The sequence below is a fragment of the Phodopus roborovskii genome, unplaced genomic scaffold, assembly GCF_943737965.1.
Source record: "Phodopus roborovskii unplaced genomic scaffold, PHOROB, whole genome shotgun sequence".
NCBI lineage: Eukaryota > Metazoa > Chordata > Mammalia > Rodentia > Cricetidae > Phodopus > Phodopus roborovskii.
Window position 1 is genome coordinate 263,627 of NW_026125911.1, and position 27,486 is coordinate 291,112.

Here is a 27,486-nt window from a genome sequence, read left to right on the forward strand (position 1 = left end):
ACAGCTGTGGCTAGTTTTGCATTCTGGTCTCCAGGCTAGCATTACTAGATCATAAACAATATAGCACCACATGTGGGCTATTGGGTCTTATTCCCAGAGCAAGATCAAACCCCACCATGGGTATTTTCATTCTAAAGAAGACAGTTGTCCTTGAACTTTCCAAGTTAACTATAACAGAAAGAAAATTTTGTTGTGTGTATCATGACTGGACCCATTCCTTCCAAATCCTGAAGAAAGTCTGGATAGGTTTATATTATTGTTTATATCTTCACCATGTACAGAATGCTTTCAGTGACAAATAGAGTGAGATCCTGGGAAAGATTACTTTACCAAGAGCCAATGATACATACAACAGCATCCCAAATAGAACTGATAACACTCCAAACAAACTCAGAATCCTTCCAGGAATGGTAAAATCTCCTAGAAGGCATCATCCTCCCTGTGGAATGTGGGGGGAATGGGATGGGAGGGGAGTCTTGGGCATGGGAGGGAGGGAAGGAGAGAGGGAGAGGGAACTGGGATCATTATGTAAAATAAGAAAAAATAATAAATATATAAAAATAAAAACTTATAAACAAGAAAAAGAAGACACCTCATGAAGTATATTTACACCTAGAGATGTGTAGTTAATCTGCCAAAAGGCCATTATGTGTTCCCACACTTACCCAAAAGCAAATTGTCATCATTTCTGTTAGATATGACTAAAGTTCTTTACAAAATAATGGAAAATATTTAAAATGTGTAGTTTATAAATAAAGAGGTGCCGAACTTTAGCAAAATATGTAAGCTATATGATCTGTATGCTGTCATGCTTTTGCTCAGAAACAATCACATTGTGATTGACTTGGGAGCCAATGACAATGTTAAGATTAACTAGGGCTTAGGGGACAAAACAGTGGATGGCACTGTAGAGACTGAATATTGAGACAACTACCAAAACTGAAACCTAGATATATATCCCAAGTACTGTTCCATAAAAAGAGATAGTTATTTAACATCACAATATGTGTAAATAAATACTATGGAGCTATTTTCATAAAGAAATGTTTTAAACTATTTAGAACCATCAGAAAAATGCCCAAAAATGCCAGGCAGTGGTGACACACACATTTAATCCCATCACTCTGGAGGTAGAGGCAAGTGAATCTCTGTGAGTTTGAGGCCAGCTTTGTCTACAGAGTGAGTTCCAGGACAGCCAAGGCTACACAGAGAAACCCTGTCTCTAAAAACCAAAGAAAAAGAAAGGCAGGAGGGAGGGAGGAAGGGAGAAAGGAAGGAAGGAAAATACTCAAAGGTCGAGAGCTTCAGAAAATTTAAAATAAAGATCATGGTCTTGCTGTGTTGTGGTAATCAAGAGGCTGAAGCAGGTGGAATCTCTGTGAGTTTGAGGCCAGCCTGATTTATAGAGTGAGTTCCAGAGTAGTCTGGGTTACATAGAGAAACCCTATCTTGAAAAACCAAAATAAAAGAAAAAGAAAAAAGATCATGGTCTTAATTAACTCAGTGAAATACATAAATGCACAATCAATCATAAGGAAAATAAAACCTTTATTTTTAAAAGAATCCACATTAAAAACTATTAGGAAGAATTTGAGTGGTACTGTTTATTTATTTATGCACTCATACAAGCAATATTTACTATTAGGAACCTAGAGAGAAAGCAGATGAATGCAAAGATCTCTACTCTGAAATTGGCTCCAATATGTTTACAGAATTACATTTTCTCCCCCAATAAAATGTGTTTGCAGATATAAGTTGTCTTGATTGAAAACTGCTCTAAAATGTCCCTTCTATTTTATTAGTTTGTTTTTCCACTTCAGCATTCATTTTTTAATTCCAATACAGAGCTCAGTCCAAGTAGAGAGCCAAATGGTTCAGTCCTTGTCTTCAGCTCAGACTCCATTGATAGGGGCAAGAAAATAAACATCATTTTATTACAATGTAGAAAGAGTCAGAGTAAACACTTGTACACAAGTGTTATTCTAACCAGAGTGCTAGATAAACAGTGCTGGTCAGGGAAGGTTCACAGAAGAGGTGACATTTGCATCAGAGTTTGTTTTGTTGTTGTTTCTGTTTGTTTGATGTTTGACAAAAGAAACCCAAACCAGTCTGCTAGCTTATTTTCTGTTGTACGTGAATCAGGCCTTATCCTACCTCATGAACTGAAATAGATGTTCAGTGATCTACAAAGGTGTGGTGGATGCTGTTGGAATTTTGTATGCATTAAGCAAAACTTTGGTAATGTGTGCTTCTAAGAGGTCTAATAATTAGCATCATCTTGCAATTTAGCAAGGCTGCCCTTAGAAATTTAATTTTTGATTCCTATTGGCTGCCTGTGAAATATTCTAAATGGTCTATATAGAGAGAAGGGAGTGTGGACTGGAATCATAAAATATCAACTATTAAGCCATAAAATGGACATTATAATGTCTTTGTTTCTATCAAAGATGGGAAATTTCTAATATTTCTAGGACTTTATAAAGAGACCTAGTCCTAAGACTGTCAGTCACCCTACTTTATACCAATAGACTCTTCACCAGAGAAATAGTACAGTGACAACAGTTACCTTGGGGAATCCCAGTCGTGATTACAATAATCAGAAAAACCTCAGTATCAACCTAATTCAGGTGTTTGATACTTTTCTAGTTTTCTCCTTTAAAAATAAATAACTCTATTAACCTATCCCATCCCAGAACAACCAGACTGGATACTCTCCTTGTCTCTTTGGAGTGAGATTACAGAAAATGCTTAACACAATGCCTAGAACATTGTAAGCATCCAATGGAGAGCCATGTTAATGATAATAATTAATGACAGTTTTCTGTTTGCATGGTTGTTTCCAAACTAGAATTATGATTTTACCTTATTCATATTGGCAATGCTTGGCACAAGAACTGACACCAAAATGTAGTCTGAATGTAAGACAAATTAGAGAGACTGTCTCTCTTTAGGGAATTGAGATAAGACTTAAGTACTCTTAGAGTATTATTGAATGATGGCAAAGTGTTGTTGACGTTATGATAAACCTTTGTTGTGAGCACTCCTTTCATGTGTATTTCCTTTGAAAAGTTAAGGTATTGGGGTGGGACAAATTGTTCCTCAAATTGACAGCAGTCTGGTGCCATGGCTTCTTTGAGCAAAGAACTGCCAACCAAGCAGCTGGAAAAACTGCTGCTTCTTACATTCCATGGACACCTTGAAGAAACTACATGGCAACAATATATGCATGCTTTTTTTTCTTTTTTTCTTTTATATTTTTATTTTACATATTGATCCCAGTTCCCTCTCCCTCCCTCCTTCCCTCTTTCTCTATCTCCCAACCTCTCATACCCCCCCAACCACCCTCCCCTCCCACCCCACCCCCAATACACATGTATGGTGATGCCTTCCAGGAGGGATCATCTAAATCTGTCAAGTCATTTGGAGTAGGGACTAGGCCCTCTCTCCTGTCTCTAGGCTAAGGGAGTGTCCCTCCATGGGGGATGTACCCTCAAAGTCCTTTCGTGCACTAGGAATACATCCTGGTTCCACTGTCTGAGGTCCCTTAGACTGATCAGGCCTTCTAGCTGAGATCCATGATCAGGGGGTCTGAGACAGTCCCATGCTGGATTCCCAGCTATCAGTCTGGGGGCCCATTATCTCCTCCTTGTTCAGGTCAGCTGTCTCTATGTGTTTCTGCAGCCTGGTCTTGTCCTCCCTCTCTGCATCTGGATTCCAGTTCAGTTCAGTGTTTAGTTGTGGGTGTCTGATTCTGTTTCTGTCAGCTACTAAAGGAGGGCTCTATGATGGTGGATAAGTTAGTTGTCGGTCTTATTACCAGGGAAGGGCATTTATGGTAGCCTTTCCACTGTTGCTCAAATTGTTAGTTGGGGTCTTGTAGGTCTCTGAACATTTGTCTAGAGTCAGTTTTGTCTTGCTTCTTAAGCACAACTCTGATCCAGAGAGGAATATCCTATCATGCCTGCTTTAAACAGCCTACGGTAGACTTTTTTCCATCCAAGAAGGAAGAGGCACACTTTCCATAGATGCCCAGAAGAAGGCCTGTGAGTGGTATAAACACATTCATTAATCTGAATGAGGGACTTCTGTGATTAGCATAACCATGGGTCCACAATTGCCTAATGGCTAGTGCCAATATTGGCCCAAGCACAGCCCTTCATTTCCATGAAAACGTATCTCAATTGGTGCAAACATCCATGACACATCCCCTTTCCAGTTATATAAATGAACTGTTTGAATTACTTTTATAGTAAGCCTGGAGGCACCCTCCTATGCTGTTCCCTGATGTAGCATTCATCCCAAAGCAGTGTTTTCTTGCCCCAATAACCTTCATCATTAGTAAAAGGAGCCTGCTGGTAACACAAAGAGAAGAGAATTAGAACAGTAGCAGCAACAGCAAAGCGAGAGAAACTGAAGAGTTCCAGAGAGCGGAGAAAACAGAAACAGTGGAGAACTGAGATATCAAAGAAAAGCCAAAGATGTGAACTTAAGGGTTCTGATCATTAGAAGAGTGCCAGAGAGCTACCAATCTTTAAGGGCCTTGGATACGCTGGACCCAAAAGTGTTGTACGTGGCACTACCAAAGCCTGAAGATCCAATCTCTCTGGACCAGAGTGTTGTAACAGTTGTCACTGGAGACCTGTTGGTCTGAGTATCCAAGAACTGTGTGAGAGCTTTAAAAACTAGAATGTACTATAAGAAATGGTGGCAAAAGAAGTAATAAAAGCAAAATCAACTTTGGAGGAATACCTTGACCTTTTGACAGCCTTTGCGTATGATTTCAAATCTCTTTTAGGTATTGAAATTCTGAATAATACATATGTTGGCAGTACTCCTCAATCCAGGCTACCAGCCAGGGAAGGGGAAAGACTTTCTTTTGTGTTTTACTCCCAGTGTGTTTTGAATTTTACTTGGTCCAATACTGGATTCCCAGCTATCAGTCTGAGGGCCCATTAGCTCCTCCTTGTTCAGGTCAGCTGTCTCTGTGGGTTTCTGTAGCCTGGTCTTGTCCTCCATTTCTGCACCTGGATTCCAGTTCAGCTCAGTGTTTAGCTGTGGGTGTCTGCTTCTGTTTCCATCAGCTACTAGATGAGGTCTCCATGATGGTAAATAAATTAGTCATCAATCTCATTATCAGGGAAGGGCATTTATGGTAGCCTTTCCACTGTTGCTCAAATTGTTGTTGGGGTCAGTCTTGTAGGTCTCTCTACATTTCTCTAGAGTCAGTTTTCTCTTCAAACCTATAATGGCTCCCTCTCTTATGGTATCTCTCTCTTTCTCTCTCTTTTATTTCTCTCGTCTATCCCTCCCCTTCCTAGTCCCATGTGCTTTCCTCTCCTCCTCTTCTCTTTCTCCTGGCTCCCTTTCCACTCATGCCCACCCCCAATCCCAATATGCTCAGGATATCTTGTTCCTTTCCCCTTCTATGAGGGACCTTAGATTCCTTTGAATTTCTCCTTATATCCTAGTTTCTCTGTCAGTGTGATCATTTGCTCTATGTCTAAAATCCATATATGAGTGAGTACATACCATGTTCCTCTTTTTGTGACTGAGTTACCTCATTCAGGATAGTTTCTTCAAGTTCCATCCATTTGCCTGCGAATTCAGACCCCCTGAATGTGGGTCCCAGTTAGAAGGCCTGGGCAGTCTAAGGGACTCTGACAGTGGAACCAGGATGTATCCCTGGTGCACAAAAGGACTTTGCGGGCACATCTCCAATGGAAGGATACTGCCTTAACCTAGAGACAGGAGAGAGGGCCTAGTCCCTACTCCAAATGACTTGACAGATTTAGATGATCCCTCCTGGAAGGCATCACCGTACATGTGTATTGGAGGTGGGGTGGGAGGGGAGGGTGGTTGGGGGGGTATGAGAGGTTGGGAGAGAGGGAAAAAGGGAGAGGGAACTGGGATCGATATGTAAAATAAGAAAAATAAATAAATAAAAATTAATAATTTTTTTAAAAAATTTCACTTGACTTTTTCAGATTCTGTAATACTCATATAAAGGCCCACAGCTTGTTCCTTTTCCTCAGTGGCATTGAAAATCCAGGTCAATTTTATGATTTAATGATTAAATACAAACAAAAGAATAATTAAGGAGATGGGAGCCTTTGAAATGTCATGAACAACAGCCCTCTAGCAAGCCCTCTTGGGCAGATTAGCCTGTGGGACTCTTGACATGTCACACTAAAGGGAGGTTATCTATTCTATTTTTAGCCATATGTTGTGAATATATTTGCTTTTAAATGAATTTATAAAATATTAATGTAATCCTACCAAGCTGCAGAGTGCTGACTACATCAGTCAGGAGTTACATTATCCTATATATTTGTTTGTCTCCTATTAGTAGACAGTACATGAAGACAGGCATTTCCTTCTCGGTGGAAGCAGCAGAGCTTGTTTAATGAAGTGATGTTTCTGTAATCTGTGGTAAGGTAGAGTTGTGAGTGACAGAGCTATATGAATAACAATGAGGAGGCAGGAGTAAGAAGGAGACAAACACTTCGATAGCAGGGGAAAATGGACGGAATTGTTTAGGCGGCATCCAATCTAATCCGATCTTTTCCTGACAAAAATTCACAGTTTGGAAATGGTTGAGGGTGTTAACAATTTCTGCAAAACCTTCTGCACTAGGAATCGAATTTTCCAAACACACAAGTGGCACTCTGAATCGGGGGGCTTTTATCCCACTGCACAGCAAGACAGAGGATCAGGGACCTTAAGTTCTCCAAGATAGAAAGGGAAACTAGACACCCTCCCTGGACCCTGCATAGAGCCTAACATAGAGAAAGCTTGTGTTTGTGGACTGGTACGGTGAATAACAGAGTTAGAGAGTTTATCACTATGTGTTTCACAACTGGCAAAGAAAGAAGACTTATGAGGACTATCATGCCAGAGGTCTTCATACCTGATTTGTTATTTCATTGTCTGAGCTGAATTTCATTTTATGCCCTTATGTTTACCAAAAAAGGAAATGGAAGCATAGAGATGTTAAGAAATTTTCCTCAAGGTCACATGCTGTTGCAAAGGAAGAAGTTAAGAGAGCCTCAGGAGAGAGGGTATGGATAAGTGTGCATGCATGTTGGATGGGATAACCTATGAAGGTTGAGTGTAAGTGTTGTTATATAGTAGAAGAGCTCATGAGAGAAACTTTTTCTTCCTAAACCTGTCTAGTACCTCAGGAAGACAGACATTAGAAGATGGAGATGGCCTAGCCCATGTGTCCAGACACAGGGTTCCTTCAATACTTGGTATATATAGTAAGGCTAAAGTTCTGCTCCTGTTAGAACCACAGAGTCCCTCTATCTTAGAGAACCACCCAGGAACCTCAAGACCACCTTAAAGACATCCTTGAAAACATTATTCCACTGAGCTCTGTGGTTAGCAAACCCAAGACTTTGGGAGTAGGGGTACTAACTACTAATGCAACTGCCCCTTCCTCACCAGAACAGCCTTTGACAATGTTTCTTTGATTGCACTGCGCTGTTTGCATAGCTATGGTGAGTAAGTATGGGAAATGGAAAGTAGAAGAAACTTGGTGAGGCTAGAGAGATTGCTCAGAGTTTAAGAGTACCAGCTGATCTTCCAGAGGTCCTGAGTTCAATTCCCAGCCACATGGTGGCTCACAACCATTCATAATGAGATGTGGTGCCCTTTCTTGGCCTGCAGGCATACATGCAGGCATAACACTATATAAATAATAAATAAATAAATAAGTCTTAAAAAAAAAGAAACTTGGTGAAGCTCCTTCTCTCAATTTAGACAGTGTAATGAGGACTACTGTTAGATCCAAATGAGGCCTTTGCTCTGAGCCTGTACTTCACTCCTTGCTTTCAAAGGCTTATCTTCCTTGTTACTAGGTCTCTCTCTAGTTTGAAATACTGGCCAGGAAGTCAATGTCATAAGATCAGGTACCAAGCCCAGAGCAGGATCTGTTTATTCTACCAGAAACACCATTCTTGAAAATTGCAAATTCCCCCTTCCATATCAGGGACTGATCAGAGCTGACAGAGTACCTGAGTGCAGAGTCCTAATTTCACCCTAGACCCCTAAGGGCCCCAGTTTCTAGTTATCCTATTTAGGATAACCTCTCCATCTTCTACCCCATATATGAAATCAACTAGATACCTCTAGAAACTTCAGTACACATGCCTATGGAATCCTTCTGGAGTCTTCTTTCCATCAGGAGAACGATCTGACAAATAAATCACGCCAGTGATTGAAGTTGTATGCTTTTGCAATGTATCACATGAAATTGTGCCGTCAAAATGATGTTGATGTTGATTTGGGATAAATCAATTTGTATACATATGTAAACCTTATAAAAATTGTTTGGGTTCTGTAAGGAGTACGGTTTTTCCTCCCGCCACCTGGTCTTGTCCTGCTGCTGCGCCAGCCCCAAATAATACACAGAGACTCTGTATTTGATACAATGCTGTTGGCCCGGTTACTTGTTTCTTATCGGCTAGCTCTGCCTTAATTATTAACCCATTTCTGTTGATCTATGTATTTTCACATGGCCTTCTCTTACCGGGGAGGTGGCTGGCGTCCAGCTCTCTTCAGACTCTCCATCTTGACTCCTCCCTACTACTTCCTATTTCCTCCTTGTCTCCTAGTCCCTCCTATCTTCCTTTCCTATTGGCCAACAGTGCTTTATTATTAACCAGTATGAGAAACATACAGAATGACATCTCCCATAAGGGTGCTGTCTTAGTTAGGGTTTCTGTGACCAAATAGTAAGTTGAGGAAGAAAGGTTTATCTGGTTTGCACTTCAGCATTGCTGTTCATTATTGAAGGAAAGTCAGGACAAGAACTCGAACAGGGTGGGATCCCGGAGGCAGGAGCTGATGCAGAAGCCACAGAGAGGTACTGCTTACTGGCTTGCTTCCCATGGTTTGCTCAACCAGCTTATAGAAGCCATGACCAGCAGCTCAGGGGATGGCACCAACCACCATGGGCTATGATCACTAAATCAGGAAATGCCTTACAGCTGGATCTCATGGAGGCATTTCTTCAGCTGATGACTCTAGCTTGTGTCAAGTTGATACACAAAAACAGCCAGTACATATACTGGCATACTTCCTAGAGTCACACTTCTTTGTGAAACAAAAAGCAGTGTAACGTAAAACAAAATTCAGTGGCAAAAAGTGTGAACAGATTTTAGACACGGAATTAGGAATGCACTGGAATAATCTACAAATGGTTCTTCGAGTGTATAAGATTTGAAGCACAGGGAGAAAGAACTAAGAGAGCTTCACATAATTCCAGCCAGGGCAAAGAACATGAACAAAGACACACACAGTACGTGTTTGTTGAGCCACTTTGTGTTGTGTATTATACTAAGCACATTTCATTCTTCATTCTATTTACTCCTCATAGCTCCCTAGAAGGTAGGAGATATAAACCACATGGCAGCTGAGAAAATGGAAGTTCATATTGTTAAGCAAATGACAGAAAGGAGAACCTAAGTCTCCCTCATCCCCAAAAGTGTATACTGTTACCACTATAGTGTAAAAAGATAGAAAAGGTGCAGGAGACAATAAGAAGCCTTGTCAGAATGGAGCCAAAGATGTGTACTGGAAACTGATGGAGATGTGATCCTTAGAAAAGGCAGAGCAATGTTATAGAAGATAATGAATATCTGACAGACATGTAAAAACTAGTTGCATAGGCAGGGATCAAACAAAACAATACCTACATTGTGAAAAGAAGGTCCATAGACATATGATAATTAAGACTGAAATATGTTAATCACGAAGAGGCATTTGTTTGTTTTGCCTTTCTCTTACAAAGACCTTTTAATTTGATATTTCTGAGATAACGTTCTGTCTCCATTTGACCTTGTCTGCTATCATTTATTGTCTTTTTGTTTTTTGTCTCCTGTTTCAGACTTCGATCCTGCCCTTGGAATGATGACTGGAATACCTCCAATAACTCCAATGATGCCTGGTTTGGGAATAGTACCTCCACCAATTCCTCCAGATATGCCTGTAGTAAAAGAGATCATACACTGCAAAAGCTGCACTCTCTTCCCGCCCAACCCAAGTACTAGCCCGGTTTTTCTATATGGTGCTGTTGTTTTGTTTTGCCTCTTTAAGCCACAGTGTCTTAGAGTTTCTTCCTTTTCAAAGAATACCTAAGGGCTTCATGGGTGTAACTACAGAAGATTCACCTAGAAAAGAGCAATGGAAAGTTGTTCTCTTACTAGGAAAGGCTGAATTTTATTTACAAACAGTAGATTTGTGCTGGTTGCAGTATAAGTGGTACAGTGTGCCTAATGCCATCTGACGGAATTCAAGTGTGTTAGTACAGAAGGAGGCACCCAACACAAATTGCTCAAAGCTATTATTTTTTTCTTTTTTAACTAATCCAGAGGCTGAGCATGGTCTGAGACCAGCTGAAGCCCTTGCCGGTGAGAAACTGTATTTAATGCTAAGATGCCTCCCCTGCTACCAGCTATTCATCCATCATTCCACCAACTGCTATTTACCTTATATACTACAATATATAGGAGGTGAAATTCAGTTCCTTGGAAGGGCAAAGAGGAATGCTGAAACTAAGTCAGACTACTTGTAGCCATGCAATCATGCAACCCTTATAGAAATGATCTAGAGAATCCAGCTTGCTAGTAAAGGATAGGCTTCTCTGAAGACTTACTTTAACATGGCTGTATTATTAAAGTGGCTGTTTCAGGTGAAATTTAACAGCATTGATGCACTTTTTTTCCAGATCCACCTTTTAAATGATTAAAAGCTATCCCCACACTGACCCAAATCTCATTAGTATTTTTCCTAGACTCCTATGGTATTGCATGGTGCGTCAAGGAAGCTGCTGCTGTGATGCTCAGATTACAGTTGTTGGTTTAAAACACCATCTGGCTGTTTAGATCATACATCAAATGAACTTGCCTCATCAAGATAAATAGCAACCTTTAACATATGTCGCCACACAAATATTTCATCCTCTACCATAAACAGGAATCAGTTCGTCATGAATCAGATGCTGCCAGGGACCCAGATTCTATTTAGTGTGACTTGCTCATAACTAAGAGAGTTTTAGAATCAGTCACAGTTGGCTTGACAAGTCTTCTTGGCCACTTTTGCAAGTGAAGAATGATCTCAGTGTCTTCTGTGCTTTAACTGAATTGTTAACAGGGCACATCTTTTCAGACCACTAAGAAATCTAGGATGACAGCATCTAAGATGACTGTATTTAGAAAAGAGTATTTGTTTCAAGCAGAGTTAGGGAATAAGGAAGAAAATAGCCTTTTGTGGCCCTTTCTTGACAACTCACATGGTCACCCTGGATTTTAGTTTTATGCCTAGCTGAGCAAGCAATGCCATTAAACCCTATTGCTTACTCTTACTTCCACTGTCCTGACACATGTGATGGCCATTTCCTCCTTTCTTCTAGCATTTTGTGTTCAGACTAGAGAAAGATATACATCCCCAATATTTCCTTTATCATGTAAAAACAACCCCTGAATGTAGGCATTGCCATTGTCAAAATTGAAAAGTCAGTCCTGCTGATTTAATCATTCGTATATTGTGCGAGCAGCCTGTGCTAGTCATTATTTTAGTCAAGTCTAAGCTAGCAAAATGGCTCACAACCTGTAATGTCCATGGTGGATGCAATAGATGTTCAGCTTAAGGGTCCAGTTTCTAAGTCTCCAAAGAACAGCACAGTGTCCTGTATCGTTGTTTGTTTGTTTGCTTGCTTGCTTGCTTGCTTTTTTCTTTTTTAACACATAGACCACGTTAATTCTTTTCCTTTTTTAATTTAAATTTGAAACAAGGTTGTTTCACATGGCAATCCCAGTTCCCTCACCCTCCCCTCCTCCCCATCACTCCCACCAAACCCAAGCCCATCCCCTTTCTGCTTCCCAGGGAGGATGAGGCCTTCCATGGGGAGTCTTCAAACATAGACCACATTATTAAGCAACCTTTGAATGCATGTCAGAACATGTCTTAAAGAGGTTGTAACTTCATATTCTGTAGTAAAAGAAATAAGTAAAGTTCTCTTTCTCCAACACATTTTTATCTTTCTCTTCCTGCAGCTATGATTTCTTTGTTCTGAATTGGAAGGGCCAGAGAGTAAGAAGGCAGCCTTTGCCCAAAGGCCCATTCATTTACGTCTTCATCTTTGTACTAAGGAAGGCTGACAGGGCAATTAATGCCAGTAACTGAGTGGCTTCTGGGAATGAATCTGCTTTAGAATTAAATTTAAAATAACACTCCTGTGAAGCTTAAATCAGGCTGGTGTTTTATTTGCTTTGTAGAAATGGATTTTGTTTAAAGAGAGGTACTCAGATTAATTGTGTACAAAACACCTAGCTAAGGCATCTCACTCTTAATTCTTTGCTGAAAGTGTGGCAGTTGTGCCATTTTTATTAATAGTGAGTACGTGTTGTTTTTTATAAAAGTAAGACAGGAAAGCAAGCAGTTGATATGGCTTGAACCCCTTATCATCTCTAGGGCCAACCAAACCTAATTTATTATAAGGCCTCGATTAAAAGCCCCACTACGCACTCCTGCCTATATCTAGTATATTCTCAGGAGCCTCTAACTCCAAAGCCTCACTCAGCACTAAGAGCCTATTATTCAGAGATAATCTCAGTGTCTTTAGTCACCACGCAGATTGCTTCTAACTCTTGTTGCTTTATTAGAAAATAAAAATATTATCACCTTCCCCTGTCCAACCATACTATCCTTCTAAAAGCTTGCCACATAAATAGAACTATGATATTATCCTAGGGCTCTCAATTCCTAGTCTAACTCAGTGCTTTTCAACCTTCCTAATGCTGCAACCCTTTAATACAGTTCCTCATATTATGGTGACCCCAACCATAAAACTATTTTTTGTTACTACTTCATAACTGTAACTTTGTCACTGTTTATGATTCATAATGTAGACACCTGTTTTCTGATGGTCTTAGATGACCCCTGTGAAAGGGTGGTCTGACCCCCAAAGGGGTCATGACCCACAGGTTGAGAACCCTGGTCTAACTCCTGACCTCAAAAACTCTTCCCTACTCTGCTTCATTACTGTTTTCAGTCCATCTTTTCTACTTGCAACATGCTGAACCTTTAGTCAGGTTCAAGTGCTTCCTGACCTCACACCCTATTCACCTCCCACCCAGCTCCAAATGTACTCTCGTCCAGAGTACTTTAGCATGGGATGAACTGAAATCAAATCTAGACACTAAATCCAGTAGAAGCGCTGGATTTTAATTCCTTCCTTCACCTCTCTGCTGTATTTAACACTATTGACCCATGTATCCTTCTTGAAAGTTTGATTTGAAGGAATAAGACTGCCTCAAACCAAGCAGAGATAGAAATAAAAAATAAATATTAAAATGCAACATGATGAGGAAACCCAACATTTCAAAAGTAAAAAAGAAAGAGGGGGCTAGGTTCTGTGGGTAACATGCCTGCCATGAAAGCCTGAGGACCTTAGTTCAGATCACCAGAACCACATAAAAGCTAGGTGTTGTATGATCTGTACATATCTGCAGCACTGGGAAACAGGCAGGAGATTCTGGAGGTTTGCTGGCCAACCAGTGTAGCCAACCAAGGAGCTTCAGATTCAGTGAGACTTCTGTCTCCAAAAATAGGCACACATTGATAGAGGAGCACCAACCTCTAAACCACACTACCTAGGATCTTAGCTTCTTTACCATTAACTAAGGATGATGCATTAGATTAGCCTAGATACCGCTAACTTCACTCGGCTGTAAAACTGTGACTGCTACATTTAGAAAAGCTACCACTATAAATATTTCTCTAGATAAAACTCCTCAAAATATACTAGAAAATCAAAAGAAGGTTGGCATGTAATACATGGAGCTTTTTACATTTGCTGGAGCACGCAGGATACCTTAACAGTTAAGTATTTGGTGTCTGAAATAACCCAGGCCTTATTTCATAGCTTAGTTTTCTACCTCTTTTTAGCCATGAGATGTTGGTAAGTAACTGGACCACTCTGATCTACAGTAGGCAACAGAAGACCTAATGCCAAACTTCAGTAGATCTTACTAAAGCAGACAAGACCAAGCACTGGGCTCCTATTCCTAGGACTTGAAGTATAGCAAAAAGATAGCTAACTACAGCACACATACTTTTTCCACAGTACAGCTGTCAGAGTTAGTTTCTCTATTAATGGTTTTCTCTGATGAGAGAATGCAACAATACCATCTCTCTAGGGATGTCAGTTTTTAAGATGTTTCACTTCCACTGTAACACCTTCTGTATGGACAGGTTACATTTTGAATCTATTGGAAGTAACAGTGAATGAAGAATGAATGATGAAATGTCATCTGCTGCCTGTGTGCAGACACATGTAAAAACACCCAGGAACCAGAAAAAAACAAAATTTTTGTTTTACCATATCAAAAGAGACAGAACCCATTTTGCCTCTGAAGACTGGACTCTATAAAGACAATTAAAATAAATGAGTAAATTGGGCATTAATAACAATTTTCCAGCCTTCTGATTGTTTCCAATTAGCTGGGATTACATTAAAAATGCATCTGACCTCTACTGATTGTATGTAAGGCCTTCGCTCTTGAGCTGTCTAATAAAATCTACTCACAGACTTTGCACTGTATACAGTCTGACAAACCAACTGAGTGTTCTCTGATGCGCCTCAGAAAAGCAGGATGTTATGTAAATGGTGTTTGGTTCCTTTGTGCTGCTCTCTGCCTCCCTTCTCAAAGACCAGCAGTGGATTCTGATCCTAATACTGATAGTCTTAGCACACTCCCCAGAGTAGATACTTGGATGTAATTAAAATTGCTAAAAACTCCTCCTTTTCCATTGCCAAAGACTAGTTCTTTATTCTTCCAATTATCTTGCATCTTGACATGAACTTTCCTTTGTCACCATACTGAGTGGTGATTTAGGCATTACAGCGCCTAGCACATCACCTGTTGAATAGGTAGAGTTTAAATTTGTTCTCCTGTAGGGTTCTCATTGCTGCGCGCCGATCATTGGAATCTAATCTCAATGGGATTAGAAAATCGGGCCTAAACAACAAAGACATTGAACTGTTAATTAAAGAAGAGATGCTATCCATTAATGAAGACAGTACAGCCTTTTTCCTGCCCACAGACATACACTGAAATCTCAGCAAATGCTATCAAACAGGTCTTCTATATTTACTTAAGGAAAACAGATACATCGCAACATTATTCTTAGTGAATTTTATGCTCTGTTACTTAGTAGAAGTCACCTCAAAAGAATTACAGCATCTTAATAATGGCTTCATCACAAAATGTTAAGCCCCACAAATGTAGTCAGGGGATGGACGTTTGCATTCTGGGTATTATATGTAAGTTCCAGAGTAAGCACCTATTTCTTAGTCTGTCAGTAGGCATAAACTAAATTCAAGTCATGTAATGAGGTGATTTTTGCTTCATAAAAGTATTATTTACCATGCAGCGCCTTTAAAATAAGTTCCAGAAACCTTTTTTATTCTAAAAATAGGATGTTATTCTAAAGCTTTTTGTTTGAAAACAACTCTATCTAAACAGATAGTCTTGAAAATTCATTACCTGTGTATGCAGTGGCTGGGTTGTGTTCTGTGGTCAAAGCTGCATGCATCTTCACATCCATAAATTCCCCAAGCTCAGATTTATCTGGATAAAAAAAGGAGGTTTGTATTCTACAGGTCCAGGGTCTTCACTAATACTGTACTCCAGACATGAGATAGAGTAATAAAAAGCCCCAGGTTGGGGATTGGCAGACCTGGGTTCCATAATAAATATTAACATTGTAATGACTACTATTTGTTAGGAAGTGAAGAAGTCCTAGGGTTTGTACAACAGCCAGTAGGGTCAATGTAGTATCTATTGATACAGAACAATGTATAGGGTAGGGAATGGTATCCCTATTCAGAAGATTGAAAATGGGAGTGTTCACAGGTTGCGTAGCTTCTTCATGGCCACAGAGATATCAAGTAAGATTTAAATGTGGGTTTTCCTGTTCCAAGTTTATCATGTCGTTATCTAATGTGATGACCTTGAATAAGATACCTCATTCAGCCAAGAATTTTCCTCTGTAATATCAGAAGTTCAGAATACTCAGTGACTTTCAACCCTAACTACACACTATGTCTGCCTGATGAGCTAACAACAACAAAAACAAACAAGCCAAGAAAACAAAAATACAAAATCAAAACAAAAAGCACAGGCTGTACCCTGAACTAATTAAATCAGTCTTATTAGTGTGGGGCCAGGCATTTATTTGCTTAACTCCCAAGTTGAATCTTTCATGCTACTAGAATTAAGAATAACTGGAATTATGATGGCAAAACTATTTTCTAGTTATTAAAAAGCCGAAGTCTAAAGCAATCTCAGCCCCTTTCTTCCATTATTACTAAATGACCTCGGTTAATAGGAATAAGCAAGATAGTTCAGACTCCAGGTCACTCTAACATGTTCCCTTTCCCTCTAAATGTCTCATATGAAACACACAAACAAAAAACAAAACAGTGAGTTCTTAAAAGTAGCCGTTTTAAGTTCTCCCATTGTCCGCTTTAGCAGCTAAGTAAGGGAGGAGTGTGCCATCATGAAAAATTTGGTCTTCTCAGCAACCCCAATAAGTCACGCAGCAGTCGCAAAGCAAGGTCAGTAGGGGTACTGCTAACCAAGGAAGCTTCCAAGTCAACCTCTGCCAGCTTGGGTAAGACTCAGGCAGAGACTTCACCCTCATCTGTGAGACTTGTTTATTTTCGCAGGGGAGCAGTAATCCCTGATTGTTGAGCTTCCAAATCTTGAGCTGGGAGAATTGTTGAGAGCTGAATCAGAAGAATGGATTACACAAAATAAATCCTTGCAGATACAAACCAACACTTGGAAGAAAACAAAACAAAACATGGCCAGCAGGGCTCTTTGTTTTGTTGGGCTCTGGACTGTAGGATTTCACTCTTAAACAACAAAAATCCTTTGACACATATAAAGAATAACAGGGACAGATCCAACAAGCTTTATATATACAATGAGTGGAAAGCACTTTTTAAGCAGAGGGAGAATCACCTCATTAGGGATGTTTTAATGGCTCTCTATAGCAAGATTTATCTCACTTTAGTTAATGGTTTTCCAAGCTTACAGTTTCTCATGCCTTGTGCCCCTTTACATGCTCCAAGACTGCCTTTAGGCCTCACTACTCCAGCAAGAAATTAGATGAGAGGCTTATTTGTATTTATATGTAAAACTCCCTAAAAATATAAAAGGGATGCTTTGTACTCTAATTTGTTTAACCAAGCCATTCTACAAGCTATAAATGTTTTCATATTCACCTTGTAATTGTCAAATCAGCCGTGAACCACTTCTTTCAATAAACATAAATAGAATATCTCTCTATCAGGGACTGTGGACAAACAGACTCCTGAATGTAGTAGTTAAGTGAAATTTCCCCTACTTACTATTCATAATACAAATGACCGAAACATTGACATACGGGCTTTTCACAGCAAAAGGAAGGAATGAAACTAAAGCTCTCTCCGTGGAACTGACAGAATGGGTCTTCATTCCCTAGCAGCCACAGTTCCAGAAATCATTGGACAATATGCTTTTCGGGTTCATGCAATAAATTTTCTATGGAGCAGAGGCAAGCACCATGGAGACTGAACTTTTTGAGGGGAAAAACTCAGGTTTCAAAGAGATCTGTCCCAAGCAAGTATTCTTATTTCAGACTCTCTTGCCTTTAAATTTAGATCTCCCTCCACCTGCAACACGAGAGAGACCACCAGGATGCAAGACAGTATTTGTGGGTGGCCTGCCTGAAAATGGAACAGAACAGATCATTGTGGAAGTATTTGAGCAGTGTGGAGAGATCATTGCTATCCGGAAGAGCAAAAAGAACTTCTGTCACATTCGCTTTGCTGAGGAGTATATGGTGGACAAAGCCCTTTACCTGTCTGGTAAGTGTTGATATGGGGAATTGTGCTCACCAGGCATAATGCAGAGGTCTCAGAGCAGAGTACTTGGGTCATTAGCAGAAGTGATTAAATTAAAAGGGACTCCCTCTGCCTTAAAAGATGGAAAAAGAATGCTACCTCCTCTCCAGCCTTCTTCCTTAAAGCCATCAGAAGTTCGGAACTGTCTGGTAAATAACCAGACTTTACATGTGAGATTAAAGATAAGGATGACAGGCTCTGCCTCTCAGTTTCACATCCTAATTCTTCCTGCACACATGTCCCAAATACATGGTAAATACTAAGTCCCAGAATGTGCCCCAATGTTTTATGTCTATCCCTCTACTGTAATTACTTTCCCCATGCCAGTCCAACACACACACACACACACACACACACACACACACACACACACACACACACAGTAATGCTACAGCTCAAATGTAAACTCTATGAAAATCTTTCTCTACATTTTCTATCCAATCTGTCCCAAGTTGATTTAGGTACCCTTTCCTGGCTGCTCCTACACCCCTTGGCACTATATTCTAACATTGCATCTATTACACCATTCTAGAACTCATGCACACTCACTACTACTACTAATGTTGAGTAATTGTAACAATTACCATAGGAAAGGGAAAGATAATGGAAGAGGGATTGAAAGAGGGATGGGGATACCCAGAAAGGTCACTTTTATCTGTCATGTGGTGTGTCCTGGTGTGTGTGTGTGTGTGTGTGTGTGTGTGTGTGTGTGTGATGACCTGCATTTTGGGGTCAGAAAACAATTTACAGGAGTCGGTTCTCTCTGTCTATCATGTGAGTTTCCAGAAATCAAATCAGTTTCTTGGCAGCAAGAGGGTTTACCCACTGAACCTTCTTTTGGGCACAAACAGATTGCTCTTGTACCATGTCTTTGACAAAGAGAATGCATTTGCTGGTGAGCCATTGTGGTTGCTTGGATGAAATTGGCTCCAATAGGTTCATATGCTTGAATACTTGCTCTCCAGTTGGTTGGAAATATTTGAGAAGGATTAGTAGGTGTGGCCTTTGTTGGATGAGGTGTGTAATAGGTGGCTGGTTTTTGATGTTTGAAAAGCCCATGAGCTCCCAGCTAGCTCTCCCTGCCTCCCACTTTTAAATAAGAATGTGAGCTGTCAGCTACTGCTCCAGTGTCTGCCTGCCCGCCTGCTGCCATGCCTCACACTGTGGTGCTCATGGCCTCCAACCCTTTGAAACTGTAAGCCCCAATAAACTCTTCTCTTAATTTCATTGGTTGTCATGTATTATCACAGCAATAGAAAAATAACTAAGACAACAGTGGAACAAAGAAACATATGAGGAAAATAACAAAAGTAGAATACTTTGGTAAATATTCAAGAGAGAATGAGCAGTGGTTTGTGTATTAAGCAGATATGAGAGAAGGTTGGAAAACTTCAATTGTTAGCTTACATTGAAAGTGTTAGGAACTGGATTTTTACTCTCCAGGTAAGGAGGAGTAAAGGAGGACAATTCTGAACCAGAAAAGTGGTTGTCTCCGAAAGATTAATCTGACATTTCTGTGTAAAAGTGGATTAGAGAAAAGAAGAGAGGAGGTCAGTTTAACACCTGCTGCCATAATCCAGGGAAAAGGTATAGAAAATTTGTGAAAGGCAGCTAGGAGCATAGGGAACAAGAGGGGCGTTTGATGCAGAATGCTCTCATTACAGTTGCGAAGTGCTACAGAGTCTAACTACTGAAGATTAGACAGCACTTAGCAACAATAACAGAGCAGTCCACAATCGACTATTTTAATAAGAATGTAAAGGTTTCAAAAAGCCCTAAATAGTTAGACATAAAAGACAACATACTGTTTGGGAGGCACCCATCAGAATATGACTGAAATCTATTCTCTGTTTACATTCACCTCCTACAAACATCCACAGGGCTGCCAAATGAAAAGAGATGACTGGCAATCAGTGTTGTGGAAATAACTCAATTTTTCCCTTTAAATTTAAGCAGTCTCCTGGGGAAGGTCACAGGTGCCACAATGTTTTGAATGAGATTCTTCTTTTATTATAAATTATAAAAGAATGTGATGAAAAGAAACCAAACAATAAAAACCTGTTCTAAAAGATGTTGCGGAAGGTAGGAAGAATCATTTTTTGAAGTGGAAGCACCTTTGGGTCTGTCTACCTAACCCATAGGATCGATCATAGCATCTTTGAAGTGGTATATAGGCCTTGCATATCCTCATGGTGTAATTCATTGGTAGTTCCACTTTTCTAATGGCTTAGATGATTAGTAAAATGAATGGAAATGCTAATACTGCACCGAACTGTAAAGGGTCTTAAACAAGTTTGTTGATAAGAAATATGTGGCACCCTTTGTGTTACAGGCATTATCTATTATAACACTAATAGAAACATATAGGTATGCTCATTGGTACACATAATTCAAAATATAATTATATAATGTGTCATACATGATATAGATATGAAAACATCACCATTAAAGGAATTAATATACCCTCCCTCGAGCTTCCTGTGTCCCCCTTTTGTAACTCTTTCCTCCCACTTATTCCTTTGTCAAGCAGTCACTTATCTGTTCTTCATCAGATCACTATGCATTTCTAGGAACTTCCTGTGAGTGGAATTATACATTATGTATGCTCTTCTTTCCCTTGCAGAGATTCACATTTCCATTTGGTGTCATTTCCCCACTGCTTGAATTTCCTTTATCGGTTTTTATAGCACAAGTCAGATCTGATGACCTCTTTCAGAATTTTATGTTTCAGAAAGAATGACTCTGAACATTCAGGAGACTAAGGGAGGAGAATCTTGAGCTTCAGCCCAGCCTGGGCTACATTGCAAGAACCTGTCTCAAAGGGGAAAAAAATTTTGGTTTGAGAAAGTTTTTTTTATTACGTCTTTTATTTTTGAGATTATAATATAACTACATCATTTCCTCTTTTCTTTTGTTCCAAATATCCCATATGCCTTTCTTTGCTCTCTAGTTCATGGCCTCTTTTTCATTAATTGTGATTACATGCATATATGTATATACAGCTTACTCGGTGTGTAATGTGACTTGTGTGTCTGTTTTCAGGGATGACCACTTTGTATTACATAACCAACTGGTGGAGAGGCACACTTTTTAATTCTTATAAATAATGCCCTTGAGCTTTGTTTTGAGATGAAAGTATGAAGTGTGGGAAATCTTTGTCCTTTTAAAGGTTACTTTCTAAACACTGTTAGAATGACCAAATCAAGCCTAGGGCTAATTTTTCTTCACTATTAAGGCAAAACCTTTCTGATTACCTAGTACTCTATTATGTATGAGTATTTGTCCTCTGTCTGGTGGAGAAATAAGCTATTTCCAGACCTGTGTGAGCTCTGGAGATTGCGACTTCTAAGTTTCAGATGCTTTCCACTTATACACATTACTATCCCAATAAATTATTGTGTCAGTCTCTGAAGATCTCTTCTACAGATCTCTTATGTTCTTTCCCTGAGTAGATTCCTTCCTTCTGATATTCTGTATTATGAATTCTGTTTACCATACAAAATCCCAGGGAAGAACAGCCAGCTGTAGCTAAATTTCCCATTCTTCACTAAGGCCTAGAAAGTGCTGGACAATCACGGGGGCCAGGTCATTTAATTGTCTCCCAATGCTCGCTGTCATCAGTTTACAGTATCTTAAACACTGTTGTTTCATGTGTATACTTTTTATTCCCAAGACAGGGTTTCTCTGTGTATCCCTGGCTGTCTTGGAACTCTGTAGATCATGCTGGCTTTGGACTCAGAGATCTGCCTGCCTCCATCTCCCAAGTGAAGAGATTAAAGGCGTGTGCTACCGCCACCACTTGGCATGTGTTTACTTTTGAAGGAAGAAGATACATGCTTAACAAGGAACAAAATCTATACTGGGCATTACTCAGCAGAATAGAAGAAAGCTCAATAGCTTTGCAAATCTGACTTCCTAGATTTAAGTTCTGACTGCCATTTGCACTCTACCCCCAGCCCCACCCCCGGGGTAGCCTGGGGAACCCCTCATAAGGCAGCCAGCTGAAGTTCCCAAACTACATTTTTGGACAAAGCAGTATATTTCCTTGAGTGAGGCTTCCAAGTTTTAAAAAAGGCAAGAGATAGAGATAGCATCATCAAATTGGGTCCTCACAGCATCCATCAAACACCAACTGGGGAAGGCGAGCCTGTCAGCTCTAGTTCCCAGTTGAGGTTTGTCTCCACAGATGAGCTTTCTATGGCTGAAATTCTAGACCCTCTTTCCCACTGTGCATATTTTATATCTTGGGATAAATAATAGCAACATCTGCTGGAAATGATTTACCTTCTAGCTGCTTTCAAGGGTACAGTGCTATTTGCTCTTTGACTATTTGGCAGTTCTTTTCCCCTCCCTGTCACAGAGCGGAAGTGGGCAGCCCAGCCCCACACAAGAGGCTTTGAAGGACATTTTGAGACACATAGAGTTGTGTCTGAAACGGGGGTGGGGGTGGGCAGGCAACTCCATTTCCAGTCCTATCTTCTCAATAAATTCAAACGACACATGACAACTTACCAATGCAGTGTACGTTACAAAATGAGATTGTAATCTAAGTCTTTTGATGATTCACCTGATTCACCTTGATACCAGTGAGAGAGAATTTGGTATTGTGTGCTCACTTGGAACTACTCAAACCATCTCTAAGACACTGAACTTGGAAAAGTTCGTAAAGTTGTTGTCTTACTAGTCTCTTCTCCCTTCCCCCACTCCCCCTTTAATTTAGGTTACCGAATACGCCTGGGCTCTAGTACTGACAAGAAGGACACAGGCCGGCTTCACGTTGACTTTGCCCAGGCTCGGGATGACTTGTATGAGTGGGAGTGCAAACAGCGTATGCTAGCAAGAGAGGAGCGGCACCGTAGACGGATGGAGGAAGAAAGAATGCGTCCACCATCCCCGCCCCCAGTGGTCCACTATTCAGATCATGAATGCAGCATTGTTGCTGAAAAACTGAAAGGTATAGGAGGCATTCAAGCTCCATGATTGAGTGGACTTTCTTTTTCTTGGGAAATTGTAATAAATATCACTGTGCTGTTTAGAGTTACCCTGTCAATTTCTAGCTAATAGGTCCTAGCATTTCTTATATGGGAGGCTTGCTGATAGTACCAAGTAACTCCAGAACCAGGAAGTTTGTCCTATGTCTCTGTTTCTTCATTGTCTCAATGGTTGGCACTTTGCTATCCAGACATCAGATAATTAAAAAGAAATATTTTCCTCCTTACCACACTAGAAAATTTGAGGTGTGATTCATAGTTTAGAACCTACATGTGCCCTCTTTCATACTGGGTACTAGTGAGATTTTAATTTTTAATCCGTGAGTACGTTAGCATGATAGAACTGGATATGGCCCTGTGACATTCCAGTGAGGCCCTCATTTTAAAGATTTCAAAAGGAGCTGGTATAGTTGGGCATGCTTGTAATCGCAACACTCTGGAGGCTGAGGCAGGATGATCACCAAGAATTGCAGGCCAGCATGAGTTATAGAATGAACTCCTATCTCAAAATAAATTGACCAAAATAAAACCAAGATGACAGAATGGAAGCCCAGAAATTAGTCACCATGTATATACATTGATTTACCTTGAAGACTTAGCTGCCACCCAAGAAAAGAAGTCTTTGTCATTGTTAAAAGCCAAGTTATTCCACAAAGCAACTATGGAAATTTCTATATATTGGTAAGCCAAACTCCTTTTTCTTTAGTTTTGCTTCCTGTTCTTACTTGATTCTTAGCATCACTTTGCTAATTTGACATTAATCACATTGCCTGTTCTCTTGTCTTAGTGACTCAGATCCAGTCTCGCATTTTCTGAGTACAGTTGATGTTACTGTATGAATGCTGCTGCCCCATTGATCTTACTGATGCCACTGACCCAGCTCTAATGCTATGAATTTTCCCTGCTTCTGTGCTTTTATTTCAGCAAGAGCCCACTAATTCTACTTTCTAAATAAATAGGTCACACTTGCCAAACTTGTTTACATCATATTTAATAAGTCTCTTTGGATTGATTTTGACTTTCTGCAAGGGAAAAACAGAGAGCATAGCATGCAGAACTGAACAGAAATAATGCTACATTTTGAAGCAGAAAAGCTTTTGTATTGGTGAGATGCCAGTTCTAAGACGTGTCTATTCACATGACACCAAACAAGACACTTTACATTAGAAAAAAAAGAAAAAGAAAAAGAATTTGCTGTTTGCATGGCCCTCAAGAGAAGCACAAGCTGCATCGACATAAAAGACTGCATCCAAGTAATGAAAAGCTTCTACATGGGGAAGAGTCATCTACCATTGTGTCTGTACTGAAAAACTAAAGGGCAGGGGGCAAGAAAATAAATTGTAGAGCAAGATATTTCTACTAGACTAAGAGCTTCTAGCCAGAGAGGGATGTGAAGCTCCAGAAGGTGGCTTCAATTAAATGCTGTAAGAGTCTGTCTTGTAAGTCCCTCAGAACAGAATATATAAGTATCTTGCTGGGGAAGGAGGCCTAGAAGGTATGGAAGAGCTGTGCTGCTCTGTTAACATTACAGGATGGCTCCTGGTGAACTGAAAAAAAATCTACTTGAAAGCAAGAGCAAAGGATGTGAGGACACATGGAAATAGAAGGATCAAAATAGATCCTGGCTGGAACTGAGTGGATGGATGAGGAGCTAAGGATTCCAGAGTGCTATTATAAAAGGTTGAGGATGTAAATGTTTGTACATAGAGAACTACACACTGAACTCTTTTCTTAGGCCTTTCTGTAACTGTAATTCCATGTGTCCAGGATAAAGGTACTGACAGCAACTTACATGCAACATCTTCAATGGCTTTTCCTTATTAAAATGGAAGATTATAGAATTGTGAAATTCCCTCATTATTAATTCCCCACCGTGTGTGTGTGTGTGTGTGTGTGTGTGTGTGCATGCAGCCTGCATGCTTGTGTGCCTGTCTCTCTTCCTCTCCTCTCTCTCCCCATCTCCCTACCTCCCTTTCTCAAATAATCAGATAAATTAAGAAATTTTCAATACATGAGTACTATCATAGTATAAACATGTTTCTTTGAGGGAGTGTGTGTGCATGAGTGCATGCATGTATGTGTGTGCAGAGTGTGTGTGTTTACTGAGGATGGAAACTAGGACCTCACACACTGAGTTACAGCCCCAGAAATTTTAGGAAGGAAAGACACCACCCTCTTTCTGAAGCTCTTCATAAGCCATTCACTGTCTTCCTAGAGTTTCGTTCTTTCTTTATTCCTACCTGCTGCCTGTGTGTGCTTGTGTGTCCATGTGAGGTTCCTTGCCTTCATTAATTCATATACCTGTAACTGCCAACACCCCTGATGACCTCCTGCCAGGATATTGTGAAGACAGATTGAGCCTTGGTCACTGTCAGTAGTTTCCAAAATAAACTCTTTTTTGTTTCAGATGATTCCAAATTCTCAGAAGCTGTGCAGACATTGCTCACCTGGATAGAGAGAGGAGAAGTGAACCGCCGAAGTGCCAACCACTTCTATTCCATGATCCAGTCAGCCAACAGCCATGTCCGCCGCCTGGTGAATGAGAAAGCTGCCCATGAGAAAGAGATGGAAGAAGCAAAAGAGAAGTTCAAGCAGGCCCTTTCTGGGATTCTTATTCAATGTAAGTGGGAGTTAACGTTCTGCTGGAAGGCTGAAAGTGTCCTTCGCTTACTCACCGCTTGCCTTACACAGGACCCAAGGCCCGTAAAGCTATGTATTTCAAGTGGCTAGGCGATCTTCCTAGCTGCTTTGTTACTCTCCTTTTATCAGTGGCTCTCGGCCTTCCTAATGCTGCAACCCCTTAGTATAGTTCCTTATGTTATGCTGACCCCCACCATAAAATTCTTTTTATTGCTACTTCATGACTGTAATTCTGCTGTTGTTATGAATTGTAATATAAATATCTGATATGGGACCCCTGTGAAAGGGTCACTCAGTTCCCCAAAGGGGTCACGATACACATGTTGAGAACCAGTACCTTATATTGTCAAATGCCATGGCTCTGATATCACAGAATACATGATCGCACCCCCTGTTTGCGTTTTCTCTGGTTTAGCTTCTTGAGCGAAAAGCACTGGGATGTAGATCGGTCACAGCTCATCCTTTTACAACCCTGGTCCTCAGTAGAGAATTAGATATTTTATTGCTAAAGTTAGAATATGATGTTAGGATTTTATGGCAGTGTTTCTTCAGATTTACATGATTACCATCATGGAATATGCTATTTAGGAACTTGTGGTAAGAAATAAGATTATATTCCCAAGATGATTGCATAAAAAATAAATTTGCTGCTTCTATATTTTCAATTTAGTTTTCTCCCATTATCTTCACTAGATATGATAGACACCATAGAGGTGAGAAGCCATTGAAATGGCCATTTTTAAAAGTAATACCACTTCAGATCTATGCAGGTTCTCTTCAATAAGATAGATCAGATAAACACTCCAGTAATTTTTTCTTGTTGTTGTTCACCATGTAACAAAATTATATGATCACTTCTTTTCAATAAAGAGCAATATTCACCTTAAGAACCGGGGCAGTTTTATGATTTTGCTTTTAAACCATTATGGCCCACTCTTCCTATACTTTCCTCTCCATTCTTGACTCATATATAATTGGGATTAAGGAGTGTCTCCACTTTTACTCATATTTTGAAAGTATATTTAGATATAAAATCCAAGATGGGAAAGTGTATATCTTCAGGATTTCAGAATGAGTAGAAAAAGAAAGCCGCAAGAATTGTGAGACTCTTTAACTCGTTAGAACACAGTGAAAACATGACTGTAAAAAAAAAAAAAAAAAAAAAAAACAAAAAAACCTAATCCTATTTCTGGATTTTCTTCTTGCTGTGAGAAACAGGGCTTCTTCTGCTTTTGTTTCTCCCAAAAGATTCATATCCAGGCTTCTTGAGTCAGAGAGATGGTCCAACAAGGTAGCAACTTGTCTGAGCCACAGAGCCCACATGGTGTAATGAGAAGACTGCCTATCACAGATTGCCCTCCCCCCCTCTCTCCCTCTCTCTATCTCATACACACACACACATACACACACACACACGCACACACACGCACACACACGCACACACGCACACACATACGCACATGCACACACGCACACACATGCACACACATACACACACACACGTGCACATACACACGCACACACACATACACACACGCGCGCACACACATACACACGCGCACACACATACACACACGCACACACACATACACACACACGCACACACACGCACACATACACATACACACACATACACGCACATGCACACACGCACACACATACACACACATACACACACACATACACACACGCACATACACACACATACACACACGCGCGCACACATACACACACGCACACACACACATACACACACATACACATGCACACACGCACACACACATACGCACACACGCACACACACATACGCACACATGCACACACACCTACACGCACACACGTACACACACATACACGCACACACGCACACACATACACACACACACACACAGTAGCAGA

At 40.2% G+C, this 27,486-nt stretch overlaps 1 protein-coding gene across 3 annotated transcripts in view; it reads left to right on the top strand.

Annotated features, from left to right (window-relative positions):
* The window catches only part of Enox2 (ecto-NOX disulfide-thiol exchanger 2), a 261,719-nt gene that overhangs the window by 195,262 nt on the left and 38,971 nt on the right, over positions 1–27,486 (top strand). For all 3 annotated transcript variants that reach the window (XM_051178965.1, XM_051178966.1, XM_051178964.1), the window contains exons 4-7: positions 9,890–10,045; positions 17,714–17,920; positions 22,677–22,910; positions 25,355–25,567. In XM_051178965.1, coding sequence (XP_051034922.1) covers positions 9,890–10,045; positions 17,714–17,920; positions 22,677–22,910; positions 25,355–25,567 — 810 coding nt within the window. The remainder of the gene's footprint in view (positions 1–9,889; positions 10,046–17,713; positions 17,921–22,676; positions 22,911–25,354; positions 25,568–27,486) is intronic.